The 16294-nt window shown below is 47.8% G+C and overlaps 1 protein-coding gene across 2 annotated transcripts in view; it reads left to right on the top strand.

The window, feature by feature from the left end:
- LOC119374550 (sulfotransferase ssu-1) overlaps window positions 1-16294 on the top strand; it is a 459957-nt gene that overhangs the window by 422107 nt on the left and 21556 nt on the right. The window contains exon 1 of one of the 2 annotated variants that reach the window (XM_037644696.2): window positions 4999-5084. The exons of the other annotated variant lie outside the window; for it this stretch is intronic. Within the exon in view, the coding sequence (XP_037500624.1) occupies window positions 5014-5084 (71 nt within the window). The 5' untranslated portion in view covers window positions 4999-5013. Of the gene's footprint in view, window positions 1-4998; window positions 5085-16294 lie in introns of those variants that run through there. 2 annotated transcript variants of the gene reach the window in all.

The following is a 16294-nucleotide window of genomic DNA, read 5'->3' as shown; positions in this document are numbered from 1 at the left end:
GGATTGTGCAGTTTCGACATATTGGGCTGCATTGCGCGTATATAATTATGACCGACTTATATGGGCAGCAGAATCCGCAGTCGTCTGACCCGGCGCCGACCGGGCCAGAGGGCTGAGGATTCCGAAGATGGGGACCGACTTCTGAGCGGTCAGAACAACCCACGTGACGGAGGAAGTGTTTCAGTATCTAGATGGCCCTAGAAGAGATGTCGCCGCGCTCCAGGGCTATCCGGCTATGAAGGCGGTATTTATTCACTATAACACGAATTTGTGCCCGTCTGCAGCGCTAGACAGGCTTTTTTCTTTCCAGAGTCTTGTGCTGAGGCCGAATTGACGCTGTCTATAAGACAGTCTGCTTCAGAAGCTCAATTTGCTTAGATTATGCTATTTCTAGCATAGCTCATTTAGTTGTCACCAAGCATGTCGATTTCGGTGCCCAATTCTTGTTACTGTTGCTGTGAAATAGTGTACTTTTTATTGCGATTGATATGTGTAATTGTGTTATTATTACTAATTATGTACTTTGTAAGCTACCCCTCCCCTTCTGTGATGCCTTAATGGCGCTGAGGGTACTGTAATAAACAAATAAACTGAAAGTTTCCATGCACTGCAACTTTATTTACACCATTATGCTGCACTTATGTCTTTGCGGATACGAGCATCTTTGAAATAAAAAAGAAGTATTCTAGTATCTGTATTGCAGTATCTGTATTCCGGAATACTTTTTCGTCATATTGCAAAAGTATCTCCGAAATATCCCGTTACGCTAAAGGCAAATGTATCTCAGTATCTGTATTTTAGGCTTCCGGTCCATGTATTTCGATATCTGTATTCCGGAATACTTTTCCGAGTATCTCTGCCCAGCCCTGGTATGAGCCATGCAGTAGAGGACACTACTACTACTACTACCACCTCAAGGCGGGTGACACATGTGTCAGCACTCCGTCCATCGCGCTGTCGAAAAGAGAACTGGATTCTCTGTGTAAGAAGAAACCACGTGCGAACTGTTGGTACCGATAGGCGGCGGAGAATTTCTTTTCTTTTTGTTGTTTTCTTTTGGGGAATGAACTTTGTAACGTGGCACCTGCATGTGCGCAAAGAAATGTATTGTGGACTTCATGTCGATTAAAAAATTAGTTGAAGTGTAGTGGTTGTCCTTTCTCTTTCTTGTCGTCCTTTGTGCGTGTTCGCTAAGCATACAAAAGAGAACATCAAGAACATGATGTATTGCACACAGAAGAAGACACGGAAGCATAGAAAAGAGGACGAAGACAGCGTGCGCCGGTTCAGCATGACGATACTTTATGTTGAGAAATTACGGTCTGGCGATCGGCCTAAACTGCTCTCCTGGTAAAATTTCTTGGCGATTCGAGATTCGAACCCGCGTCCCCACGATCCGAAGGCGAGCGTCGTGACCACCAGGCCCGCTATAGGCACCGGGTGTGGGGCGAGTTTGGACTGGTGGCGCCTCTTTCGGTGGAGGCGTGGAACTAATGGCATGAGGGTGCGAGAAAGGAGCAGGCGCTTGCTGCGGGGACGGGGTGCTGGATATTGGCTGCGCTTCATTGTGCTCTCGTAGCTTGTATGTCCTGCGCTGCCGAAAGGCCCCGGGAACCAAGCCCGAGTTGTGCAAACGTGGACAAAGCTGGGGAGTCGATCAAGTTCCATCGGTTCCCGTCTGCAATCGCCGTCGCGGAGGGCCTTGTTCGCGCACAAGCCGCCAACGACGGCCCTCGTTGCGTCAAGCTACATGAAATACATAGACTGAAGATACCTGTTGAAATATTAGAATCGGTGACGCATCGAAAAGAAAAGGAAAGCAAAACGGGGACAGGAGTTTGCAAGATGTACACCGGAGGAACAACATGTGCGATCGGCCAAGCATTGCATAAAGAAAGACGAAAATTGAATAGGAGATGCAGGGTATCCTTTTCAAATGTTGGGAGACAATGTCCACGTGTAGACAGAATAACAAGGTATTAAATATTCTATGCGAGTAGTCAGCGCGTAGTTCTATGCTGCTTTTTTTAGGTGTTGAGCCAAGTGTTACGAGGTGGATCGACGTGTTTTTGTAAGTGCAGCAGTTTGTACACATCGTGGTCATACCAGGCACTTCGACTACACTGGCGTTCAATGGGTAACTTATGGTCTGACGTAACGTCAGCACCCACGTTACGGCACATACGTCAGTATTTTCGCAGTGAAGTGCACTTTACGGTGCGATTATGTGAACATCATACGTAATTTTCGTTTGCGTATTCCTCCGGGGTCGAGAAACGCTTGAATATAGCTTGCTGAATCGTATAGGAATAAAAATGTAACGTTTATTACACTTCAATAAAAGCAGAGCAAACACTGGAACAACAGACGTTAACCTGACATGACGCCTGTATCATAGGAGTACATATCTAGTGTTTATTGCTTTGTTACAAAATTAGATAGCCAGCACCACAACCACAACTGATGTTGCACTGACATTACGCCTGCATAGGGTCTTTTTCCAAAGCATGTTCTAGACCTGGCGTGGCTCTGTGGTAGAATACCAGACTGCCACACAGAACCATTGGGTTCGATTCCTGCTGAGATCCTTACTTTTATTCTCTGCATTCGGTCGGGACAACCCTGACGTTGTCGGTTTTTCTTAACACTCTCGCATTTTAATTACTGATGTCTGTTCTCGCCGTTCCTGGGTAGATATAAACTGTCAATCACCTGTGGCGCATACCCGTGCACCGATGCCCGTGGTGAACGGGTATATGCTACACGTGTCTGGAGGAAAGGGTTTGACGACGTGCGCGACAGGATTTTCACTTTATTCGTGTCATGAGCAGAGAGTCATATTCGTCAAATCTGCTTACCTTCCCATGCCAATCTTGGTCTACACCAAGTTAAGGAGGCGATCACGAGAGCACCCAGACGTAGGCGGCTAGATAAACAGATACCTATATAGAAACGCTCAATGTGCCTAGGGTTCGCTAAGAAATGCTTCGCATTTAAAAAATAGAAATGGTGCTACTTACATCTAGCTCCACATCGTAGCTTATCGCGTTAAGCTTCGTCTGCGTAGCGCACTTGCAACGCTATTTGCACTCGTTGTCGCCTTTATATTCCGTGATGTCGTGCACGTGCACGTGATTTCGTGCACCTGCTTCGTGCAAGCGGAGACCCTTCTCTAGAGCAGACGCACGAAAACGCGCACGCCAGCTGGTCAAGTCTTTGAAACTGCAGCGCAAAAACACTGGCAGCGCCATGAGTGCACTTGCGCTGTCTGGGCTCGCCTTCGCGCATGGTGCCCTCAAGACCATAATGAGGAACAGCGAATTCGGCAGTTAAAATGCAAAGATGCTTATTTTACATCGTGTCGACAATCGGGCCTGCCTCATTTGCAGTCCCGAAAGGGAGGAGGCATCGTGCCCCCTCTTCTGGTCCGTCTCCGAACGAAAACAAACGCCTACAAGCAGAGCACCACGCAGAGAAGCTGACTCGTTTGATGTTCCGACAGCGCTCATCGGTGTGGACATGAGAGGGACACCGTGTCATTCTTTCTAGATAACTTGGCGGCCATTAAACGCGCCCACGACCGCAAATGACTGCGCAGGAGTCTGCCTGAAGCCCGACGACGGGCCCCGTTGTCTGAACACATGTCCGAGAGTCGAACGCTTCGTGCATTGTTCAAAAGAACACTGTTGCTGCCGCTTCTCTTTGCCTCTCGGCGACAAACGCTACAGCATGCAGCTTCGAATTGCTCAAAAAGAAACGCCGCGCTTCTCTGCGAATACGGGCCGAAAGTAGCAGAACTTGCTCCGCGTCGTCTGCTTCACATGCCAGTGCTGTCCCTGCCGCCGCTTGGGGCGCTTTTCGGGAGAGTCGTAGCTGGCGCCTTCCGACGGCCGCCCGGTGCCTATACTGGCGAACAACTTTTCTTGGCCATGTAAAGAAGGCTACAGAGGCAAATTGCTCGTATTTCACCACGAATAAATGTAGTCCCACAATTGCGCCCGCACATGAAACACCTCCTATTGAGGAAGTGTTGGTATGTTCTACGTCAGGGCTCACAAACGCGCCGCCTGCGGGCGTTTCGCTTGCGGCCGGCGGCTTCACAAGAACTAAAATGTTTGCGGCTTGCTATAGACAGTACACGCATTGTTTACTCGTCCATTGTATAATAACATTTGTTAGGGTCGTAACATCTGCTTGAATATAACAGCCATGTCGTAACAGTCTGCTTGATGTGCTGACGTCTGCATTCCGGCGAATGATTTCGTTCCGTGGTCCGCTGTTCGTTCAATCGATCTATTTAAAATTTCTTCAGCTTGGCGTTGCAACTTAACGATTTGCAGCGACTTACACTCATGCAGCACATTACGCCACACACTCCATCGCAAAATGGCGGCCACCGGCGGTGGGCGTGGTTCGTAGTCGTAGATTTCTAGGGCTTATTTTGCACTGAAATAGTTTTCTACAGTCCATTTGTAATATATATATATATATATATATATATATATATATATATATATATATATATATATATATATATATGTATATAATAGAACCTCTACTTCTACTTTTCGCTGAAAAATACAAATTGAGTGGCCGAGTGATAACCACATTAACTCTGCATGGTCAAAAATCACCCGCAGTGCCCCACTTCGGCGTACCTGATATCTATATCATTGTTTTCGCGCGTGAATCCTGATTGCTGAATGTTAATAGCCGACGAGGAATTTCCTTCTCGAGAATACAGGGCGACAATTGGAGACGTGCAACAATACCCAATCGCAGAAAAGTAATCAATGACACTCTTTGTGCGACGAGTCAGGCGGACATCTCGACGCGCCTGCACTTGACCTTTTCATTCGATGCAGCGGCGCGCGTGCCACTTATGACGCGATTATAACGTCAGATAAAGCGTTGGCGTACAATGATTGATATATATGTTATTAGCAGCCGAATGCAGAGCTCGTGGCGGACTGTCATGTATTGTTCCTGTTGAGCGCTGAAGAAAGATCGGAAATGGTGTCTCTCCTGCCTTCTATGCCAGTATATGCAAATTTCAAGGCCCCAATGCATGGAGACAAACGCAGGTAACTATGCATTGTCGTGAGGCTATTCCGAGCAAAACCATTTCCGTTTGAACTCTGTGGTTTTCTCTGCGAGAATCACGATATTACTATGAGGCATAACGGACTAACACACTCCCAAGTGGCATAACGGACTAACACACTCCCAAGTGATTTAAACCATCTCAGGTTCATTGACATGCACGTACATTGTAATAGATGGGTGTTCTTTTCTTCATTTCGTTCCCGCCCGTTGCTATGTTACCACCATGATCACGAAAAATCTTGGTTGCGCAGCACCTTAACATCTTAGTAATTGTATATATATATATATATATATATATATATATATATATATATATATATATATACATATATATATATATATATATATATATATATATATACATATATATATATATATATATATATATATATATATCTGTGTGTGTGTGTGTGTGTGTCTGACGGGGAAAGGAAGAGGAGGAGTTAGATTAAACTGGTGTTCTGACTGACGCCATGTCTCGTCCGTTACAGTAGTTCTGCTTACCGGTGCCACGCATCGATCTATCTCATAGTTCACAGGAGACACTCTACGAAGGATCGTGTAAGGTCCTTCAATGACTGAGCTGAGCTTTCCTTTGTTTGGATCAGGGCTGGGCAGAGATACTCGGAAAAGTGTTCCGGAATACAGATATCGAAATACATGGACCGGAAGCCTAAAATACAGATACTGAGATACATTTGCCTTTAGCGTAACGGGATATTTCGGAGATACTTTTGCAATATGACGAAAAAGTATTCCGGAATACAGATACTGCAATACAGATACTAGAATACTTCTTTTTTATTTCAAAGATGCTCGTATCCGCAAAGACATAAGTGCAGCATAATGGTGTAAATAAAGTTGCAGTGCATGGAAACTTTCAGTTTATTTGTTTATTACAGTACCCTCAGCGCCATTAAGGCATCACAGAAGGGGAGGGGTAGCTTACAAATTACATAATTAGTAATAATGACATAATTACACATATCAATCGCAATAAAAAAGTACACTATATCACAGCAACAGTAACAAGAATTGGGCACCGAAATCGACATGCTTGGTGACAACTAAATGAGCTATGCTAGAAATAGCATAATCTAAGCAAATTGAGCTTCTGAAGCAGACTGTCTTATAGACAGCGTCAATTCGGCCTCAGCACAAGACTCTGGAAAGAAAAAAGCCTGTCTAGCGCTGCAGACGGGCACAAATTCGTGTTATAGTGAATAAATACCGCCTTCATAGCCGGATAGCCCTGGAGCGCGGCGACATCTCTTCTAGGGCCATCTAGATACTGAAACACTTCCTCCGTCACGTGGGTTGTTCTGACCGCTCAGAAGTCGGTCCCCATCTTCGGAATCCTCAGCCCTCTGGCCCGGTCGGCGCCGGGTCAGACGACTGCGGATTCTGCTGCCCATATAAGTCGGTCATAATTATATACGCGCAATGCAGCCCAATATGTCGAAACTGCACAATCCAAAAATTGGCTTCCTAAAATCACGTTCTTTGGGGGCGAGAGGTGAGAGGGTTCAAGCCCTCCCAAGTCGCTCCTGCAAGCTATCTAAACAGACGTGGAATCAGGGACAGTTGCTCAGAGCGCCCCATCAGAAACTACAGCAAGCACTCGTCGTCTGGGCCGAAAGGGTCACTCTTCAATAAAGGTGTCACCACCACCGACGCTATACCAGCACCCATTTCAGCAAGCCGCAACAGGCGAAGTCGCCTCCGGCGGTTGGGGAGCCTGGTACCACAAAAGACCGTTTCATGCTTGTGATCAATTAGGAACGCACCCCGAAACGCTGGAGAGGTGGCTGAAAGCGCGACAAAGATAGCCATCTTCTAGTCACTTCCGCCGGGACTATGGGAACTGCTTTTAGAAGTGCCGCAGCTTTGAGAACTGAACGCACGCGAAGCATTGCAAAGACTCTGTTCCAAGGATGTATCTGCGGCGAAGCGGTAACTCCAGGAGGGTGATCCTCGCTCTCATTGGCTAGTTCGATGCAGACGTCACCGCTCCGTATAACATCGCTTTCTGGGGAATCCTAGGGACGGTGCAGCGTCAACCACGAGAGAAATCAAGAGCTCGATTATTCCCTATGAGGCGATGCCAAGTTTTCCCAGTTTACCTACAGTTCCTGCCGATCCCGCAACAAGTGAGCCTCGCGTTCCCCTCTCCCGAGTTAGCGGAGAGCGATCCTTTTCTCCTGTCGGACGCTCTCGATGGATGGCAGCGAAAGCGCCGGGGCGCGCGCTAGCACCTCCACGAGACTTGACAAGATCTGCACTTTCTGTGACAAGGCTTTTTCAAATGCGAGCAATTTAAAAAGGCACATAAAAAATGTCCATGGAGAAGAGGCCTTGGCAACAGCAAAAACAAAGGAGTAAGCAACCGGAGTAAACAACCGGTTAAACTGTGTCGGGAGCAAGGCGTAACGTATGAAGTCCTTCAAAGTAAACTGGTCATGAAGCACTTGTTATGTCTGTGCATCATCAGATGCACTACCTTAGACATTTTCTATTGCACTGCGCTACTAGTACTCACGTCTGCAAAATACATATATCGCACATGTCCGCATCTGCCAATAACTTAGACCTAGCACGAGCAAGAGGAATGGCACATACTGAGACAGCGACGGAGCAAGCAAGACAACACACGCTCTCGTGTCGACTTGCTTACACCGGCCCTGCCTCGGTGTGAGCTATTCCGCTTGCGTTATGTATGTACACGAACAAGCCCAAGCTACTCTTCTTTCGTACAAGCATTTCTACGGGACACTTAAAATGTGTGCAGCTTCATGCAATACATGAAGGAAAAAAACGCAAAACACTTCTCAAACCATTCACGGAAACTACGTAGAGTCAGCACACATGACACCAATGAAAATGCCTCAACCTAGCTGTTGCCAGTACATTTGGTTCATAGGCGCTTTCTCAACATTTAGCACTACACATTGCGTTTTCACACCTCACTTGCCTGTATTTCTTTTGCCAAGAGTCGGTTTCAGTGCTAATGAAGACGTGCTTGAAACGGCCTGCCACGTTTTAAGTGGTAACGAATTAACGCAACTTTACTAGCTCGGAAGCTGTGGACACACGCCCACCCTGTTCATACCTCTCACACAAACCGATCACGCACCACGCGATTGTACTACGTGTTCCGCGTGTTCGGTGGTTGTACCTAAACCGTCCCTAGACACACTCTCTGCTCCTAGGTGAAGATGTACCTAGATGAGCTATCGCTTTGATCACGTGACTTTATGCCCACGTGACCTGAGGATCGTTCTCCTGCATTTACCGCCTCGCGTATCCGCGCGGGGGGTCACGAAGTAATGGTTTGCCACCCGAAAAAAAAAACTATGCGAGCTGCACTGGCCTTGAGAGACATCGACTTTCGTCGGCAGAGGCCGTCAACACTGCCTCCGCGATTCTGACGTCTGCGGCGTCGCGCGCTTTACCACACATGGGCAATTCTGTGCTTGAGGGGAAATCATCGCCGCCCTTTCTGTCGGTGACCGGCGGCGCACCTTTGCTTGTCTTGGCACAAAAACAAATGAAAAAAAAACTGTCATACCTCCTTGGAAACACGCGTCAATTGATTTCCAACAAAAAGAAAATGTAACGAGATACCCGTGTCCTGCATTGTATCGCGATACAAGCGATACATCGTAAAAGTATTTCACTACTGAGATACAAATACATTTTTCAAATGTATCTCGATACAGAAATACAGATACTCAAAAGTATCTCTGAAATACTATCGCGATACTCTTGTATCGCGATACTGCCCAGGCCTGGTTTGGATGCCAAGGTGTTTCGTAGAGCACCAGTTCGCCAGGTTGAAGATCTTGTGGTAGGAATTTTTTGTCGTTGATGATCTTGTTCTTCTCATGTTAAGCTAGCGTGTTCTTGACTGCACTTTTCCTTGCTTCTTGCACACTTTCCATCGGCGTGTCTAAAATGGTATCGTATGAAGCTATTCCATACATCAGGTAGGATGGTGGATATCGGGTTACTTCATGTGGAGTGCTATTGTACGCCTGGACAACGTCCGAAATATGTTTGACCCAAGACTTTTGCGGCTGCTCATTCATTTTGCATTTCAACCGCGTTACAATAGTCTGATTCGTACGTTCGTTCATGCCATTATATGTATATATATATATATATATATATATATATATATATATATATATATATATATATATATATATATATATATATATATTGTACTGGAAATAATGGGTAGTGGGGATCTGGCTTGGAAGGAGAAGACGACGACGAGATTATTCATAAAAGCTACGTTTCGGTGTTGTCCCGATTGTCATCTCTCGCTGCTCGGCTCTACCATCTGAGGGCTTGGTCACCCAGAACGCCTCGTGACATTTGGTGGAGGTGCGGGGTACTTCCAGACCTGGAACTCCGAAACCGGACGATCCCTCCCATGCCAACCATGCCTGACGATGCTGGGCAGAGCACTATTCCCCAGGCGTCACCTGCAGTCGTCTGTTCAGGTACGCCACGCCAACGAGACCCTCCCATCTTCAGTGGAGCTGAAGATCAAGACGTGGACTATTGGTTGTCATTGTACGACAAAGTCAGCGTCTCTAATAAATGGAATGACGCGGATAAACTCAGCTTCGTCAGCTTCTACCTCTCCGGAGTCGCCAACGTTTGGTTCCACAACCACGAATCAGAGTTTCCCACCTGGACAGTATTCAAAGCTAGACTTCAAGAAGTATTCGGTCGCCCCGCCGTCCGCAAGCTTCGGGCTGAGCAACAGCTGCGCAGTCGTGCTCAACAAAAAGGTGAAAACTTCACCAGCTACATAGAAGATGTAGTTGACATTTGCCGGCGCATTAACCCGTCCATGACCGAAGACGAGAAGATAAGGAATATCCTGAAAGGCATAGAGGACGACGCCTTCCAATGCTCTTGGCGAAAAACCCACAGACGGTCAACGAAGTGATTACTCTATGCCAGAGCTACGAAGAACTGCGCAAACAACGGCTTTCCACACGAGGAGCTCTAATACCAGACGGCACGCTTTCGGCTTTAACAAACAGTTCATGTGCTGTTGCTTCCGACTCGTCGTTCCTCGACCAGGTCAAGCAATTTGTTCGGGAAGAAGTCGCGCGCCAGCTGTCTCTTCTGCCAGCCGCCCAAGCGTCTGAATCGCTCCTGACTCCCGAGATCCGTCAGGTCATACACGAACAAGTCGCAGGCATCGTACCACTTGCTCATCAGCCGGCTCCAGTGACAGCTCCGCTTACGTACGCTGCAGCCGCCGCCAAGCCGAGGCCGCCGTCTGCGGCTGTGCAATACGCACCTACGCCCACCTTCTCTAGACCTTTACCCGCGACCGCAAACTATACGCCAAGAAACTACGGTCCACCACCGCAGCCCCTTCACCCGGCTCGGCAATACCTCGCTGAATCTGCGGCCCCTGTTTTCAATCCGTGGCGCACCCAAGACAACCGGCCCATCTGTTTCTCATGCGGATGTGCTGGCCATGTAGCACGATTCTGCCGCCGCCGTGCTTGGTATTCCGACTCGGCACGACCACAAAGCAATGGTCCGGACTACACTTACCGTTCGGCTCCTGCCGGTCCACACTTTGACGCCGCGCCTTCTTCCCGAGGCTACAGTACTCGTCGGTCTCCATCCCCTCGTCGACGTTCTCTGTCTCCCCTCATCCGCCGACCTGAAGCTGTCCACGAGGAAAACTGAATGACGCAGTTCCGGAGGCAAGAACTGCGATATCAGCGAACTGCGCAAGTCCTCATTTTTTCCCGACCAATGTCATTGTCGTTTTTGCCGAAGGTATTGCCGTTCATGCGCTTGTCGATACGGGAGCGGCGGTGTCAGTTATTTCTGACCAGCTTCGTCTTAAGCTCAGAAAAGTCACGACGCCGTTTTCTGCGATTTCGCTACGTACAGCAAGCGCCGAGCCGATTGACCCATTGGGAGCGTGCACCGTCCGGGTTTCTATAGACGATGCCCTGTACCACATCGAGTTTGTCGTTCTGCCTCGCTGCTCTCATGCCATGATTTTAGGCTGGAACTTCCTGTCATCTCATGATGCCGTTATCGATTGCGCCCGTGCTGAACTTTCGCTGTCTCCATTCGGCGGCAACATTTTCGAAGATTCCTCCGGCGCCTCTTCTCGGGTGTTAGTCGCCAGCGACACCGACGTTCCTCCTTTCTCTTCCACCCTTGTACCCGTATCCTGCGCTGCATTTTCGGACTCCACAGTTCTTTTCACACCGTCGAAGCTTGCTACTCACCGTCATCCTTTCTTGCTCCCTTTTGCCCTTCTTACCGTTCGACAGGGTGTCAGCGCTCTTTATGTTGTGAACATGTTTTCTTGTCCTGCTACCTTGCACCACGCTGAGTGTCTCGGTCATGCTGACGAACTTGACCAAAGCTTTGTTTATACTGTGCCTGACAACCCGGCTTCTGTCGAGGTTGACGCCGTCGGCGTTAACGCTACTCCTGCGGAGCCGTCTCGTGAAGTCACGTTTTCTCGGTGCATTGACCCCAACCTCACTACGAGTCAGCACGCCCAGATTGTGGCCCTCCTTAACCGCTTTCGGACATCATTCGACCTACAACAAGCTCGTTTAGGCCGCACTTCCACAGTTGTCCACCACATCGACACCGGAGACCATGCGCCATTGCGCCAACGGCCGTATCGTGTGTCAGCAACGGAGCGCCGCGTCATCGACGAGCACGTAGGTGACATGCTCAAACGCGGCGTCATACAACCTTCGAACAGTCCCTTGGCCTCTCCTGTAGTGCTGGTCAGGAAGAAGGATGGCACCATTCGGTTTTGTGTAGACTACCGTCGACTCAACAGGATAACCCGTAAGGATGTTTATCCTCTACCACGTATTGACGACGCGCTAGACTGCCTCCAAGGCTCCGAATTCTTCTCGTCCATCGACTTACGGTCCGGATACTGGCAGGTCCCGGTGGCTGAGACAGACCGCCCGAAGACTGCGTTCGTCACCCCTGACGGTTTATATGAGTTTACCGTCATGCCCTTCGGTCTGTGCAATGCGCCTGCAACGTTTGAAAGAATGATGGATAACATTCTACGCGGACTTAAGTGGCAGGTCTGCCTTTGTTATCTCGACGACATTGTCATATTTTCACCGGACTTTCAATCCCATCTACTTCGACTTGAACGCGTCCTGACATGCATCGCCAACGCGGGCCTCCAGCTCAATTTGAAGAAGTGTCGCTTTGCAGCTCGGCAGCTAGTCATTCTCGGCCATGTCGTGTCAAAAGATGGGGTGCTCCCTGATCCATCCAAACTTCAAGCTGTCGCTGAGTTCCCGCGGCCAAAGACCTTGAAAGAACTTCGCAGCTTCATCGGGTTAAGCTCGTACTTTCGCCGCTTCATCCGCAATTTCGCGACCATCATAGACCCTTTGACAAAGCTTCTTCGTGCGGACCACAACCTTTCAACCTGGTCACCAAGTTGCGAGGCCGCGTTTAATACGCTGCGTCATCTCCTGACCTCTCCTCCGATCCTACGGCATTTCGACCCCAGCGCTCCGACAGAAGTTCACACGGACGCCAGCGGTGTCGGCCTTGGCGCCGTTCTTGCCCAACGAAAGGCTGGCTTCGATGATATATATATATATATATATATATATATATATATATATATATATATATATATATATATATATATATATATATATATATATAATATTTGAAGGCACAGGACATGGTGGAGGACGCAGTTGTACTCAGGCCCTGAGCCGTCAAATGTTTTCGCTTTACACATTTTTTTATGTAACCCAAAAACGAGCATTGTGGCCGATTGCGTAACAACGCTTCTTCCGCATTGTATTGTTCAGCAATGTATGTTTTCGTCTATGCGCCTTAAAACAAAATTTTCTGGAGCTTGCACGCAAAATAAGTGACGGTCACCGAAACATGCCGTCGCGACCGCGAAATATCGACCAGGCAAATATTGATTGGGAGTCGTGATGTGGGAGCTATTTGTATCATTCGCTGGAATATCGATATTCAAAGATGGCAGCGATGGTCCCTCATTTACTGCGAATTTCCTCGACGGTAAATTTGTTCTGTGATCTTTCGTCTGTAGGTTCAAAGGAAATGCAAAGACATTTTTTTTTATGACATGACTCGAAGGCTACGGGTATGAACCTACGGGTATGAACCTACGGGTATGAACCTACGGGTATGAACCTACGGGTATCGCAACCTAACGGTTGCGATACCCGTAGGTTCATTTTGTGTACGACGTAGGTTCGGCTTGTGTGTGAGTGTTGTTTTTTCTGGGGAAAGGGGCGGGGGTGTTCAATGGCTTTTTGTGGAGTCTAGTTTAATATTTTGGAAGCCATATCTAGTTACGCTGACGTAGCTTGCGCGATGCGCATGGATTTCGCACTTATATCGCAATCCTTGCCCCGTTCTGCTAGATAGATTTGAGAAGTATATAAATATATTCTCGACAGAGTTCAAAGGGCTGTCAACTGGGATATCAATTTTTCAAATGTGGTATAGTTCTTGTTAAGACCACAGTTTTAGGCATTTTCGTTTCCACACTGCATATCCACACTGCATGGATTTGATCTTCGAGTCGTCTTAGGCGAATGCGCAAGGGACCCAGTGAGTTTTTTTTATTTTGCAAATCAATTTTCACTAACTGGTTTTTCGTAGAAAAATGCGATGTCATCGTTAGTTCCCGCGAGGCTAACACAACGCCGCTCGCTGCACCTCCGCACTTCACATCCATTTTTAAATGCGAAGCATTTCTTAGCGAACCTCAGGCACTTTGGCCGTTTCTATCTACGTATCTATCTATCTATCTATCTATCTATATATCTATCTATCTAGCCGCCTACGTCTTGGCGCTCTCCTGGTCGTCTCTATAACTTCTCATATACCAAAATTGGCATAGCAGGGGATCAGTGTATGACGAACACGATTCACTGGTCAAGACATGAATAACGCAAAATACCTGTCGCGTACATCATGAAACCCTTTCTCTCAGTCACGTGGGGCACATACCCGTACACCAGAGTTCATGTTAAGGGGGTATGTGCCACAGCTGCTACAATCTCAACCAACACAGTAACCGCGAACACACGCATTGACACGCAAGGAAAGTGATAACAACAATAATTGTTAGGGTTTTATGTCCCAAAACGACGATATGATTATGTTAGACGCCGTAGCGAAGGACTCCGGAAATTTTGACCGTCGGGTATTCTTTAACATGTACCGAGATGGCACAGTACACGGGCATCTAGCATTCGCTTCCATCGAAATGCGACCGCCGCCGCCGGAATCGAACCCGGGACCTTCGGGTCAGCAGACGAGCACCGTAACCGCTACACCACCGTGGCGGACGCAAGAAAAGTGAGGAAGCTGAAGACAGAACACCCCTGGAAGACGCTCAACTACCATCCACTCGTCCACATGGTCCGCAACGTGGACCACGTGGATAACGCAAAAACCGGGGTCAATGCTTCCTACAATAAGCCTGCCGAGAGAACCAGGCCTCTCATCAATACCGGTGACTTCAACATTGATTTATCAAGACCTGGCAACGAAGTTTGGTCCTTATACTGCGTGAAGGACGGCTTGGATGTGGATAGTGCATCAAAAGACCTTGCTGCCACGTCCTCCACAGGAGGCATCATTGATCATTTTATCGTAAGAGGTATCCAGGATTTCCACCAGCTGCACTCTACCGCGCACTGCACTACACTTAGACTCCTCATAGCCGTGATCACGAACGGATCCGATTAACAAGTCCAGTCCAGCAGCTGGTGCTCACTGATCACGGTGATGATGACCTTGTTCAAGAACTGTCAAGAACCTCTTCCACACATGCACACGGGTTCGTGAAACGTGCCTGCGTTCTTCATCATAAGGGACAAATATAAGCACTACATATCAGCTTAGCGCTTCTGGTGTTGGTAATACCCACGTTGCCGTTGGCAGCGTTAACCAACTGTCAACAACTGGTTATATAACACATATGCGCCTATTCAACGTATATGTGTGCGTATAAAATTTATACAAATCTTTAGCGTCATTTTATAACGTATCGCTCAGTAAAAAAAAAATTGCGCCACAGACGCCTTCCCGCCGCATGCTTCGCATAACATCGACTCCCACGGTACGTGGGATCGGCCGAATTTTTAAGCTCTGCTCGGTATACCACAAACAACTATTCCACTATTAGTAATACCACTTATAATATTATAATATGCTTTCCTCGCTTCGACAAGCACGAATACGTAAAATAGAAATACGAATGCGTAGGAATCAGTATACCGTTTAACTAGTCCAGGGGCTTGATTATGGACGAGTCCTTGGAACTGTGCAATATCAAAATGTACCTTTTGTGTGCTATATTGAAATGCAGCAACCCCCCGAAAAAATAATAAGTGCTCGTAAGACAGTCAGCCGGGCAGCAATGAATACGCCAACATTTCTACAAGTGTTCTCTGGAACAGGCACTTGGCAGTTGATGCATTCCTAAGCCGAATGAACTCACTGGTTGACGTAGATGAATTCATTAAGAATGAGAAGCGTCATGTCGAAGGAAACGTCGACACGAAGTGACTAGGTTTCTAAAGGGCAACAGAGGTTTCCGTTTGAACGGGGTCGTTACAGTTCGCACTCCATACGCGCGCCGGTAGGGCGCTTCCTATGCTACATTATTAAACGTAAAGATGAAAGTGACTTCCGAGATTCAGCACCCCCAACAATCAATGCAGCGATGAAAATCACCGTACTCTTTAGGCTTCGCGTCGATTATAGTGCACATAAAGTAGTGTGCATGTGCATTTGCGAGTTCTGCCCTTATATACATATAAATTCTGCTGTCGTGTCAGGGAGAGCCTTCGAGTCCGTCAACATATTTGCAGCAGCATGTCCGCATGGTGCCGTGAACCACAACGGCGGGCAACAGATAATATAGATAGCAGATAAATTCATGACCACGCGAGAGTTCTTGAAATATGAGAGGCAGCTTTTTTGCCAATAATAATACCGATGTCGACGGCCGGGCTCTCGGAATGCTGGGGAGCGACGGAGTAGCGCGGTAAAAAACGCCTTGGGCGCCTTCGCTAGTTTCATTGTTCGCTGCGTACAAAACGCTTGCGACACGCCCGTCGCTCACGCGCCCTTTGTATGCCGA

This window comes from Rhipicephalus sanguineus, chromosome 11 (genome assembly GCF_013339695.2).
Source record: "Rhipicephalus sanguineus isolate Rsan-2018 chromosome 11, BIME_Rsan_1.4, whole genome shotgun sequence".
NCBI classification, from domain to species: domain Eukaryota; kingdom Metazoa; phylum Arthropoda; class Arachnida; order Ixodida; family Ixodidae; genus Rhipicephalus; species Rhipicephalus sanguineus.
Note: the sequence above shows the minus strand (reverse complement) of the source record. Positions and strands in the feature narration are given on the sequence as shown.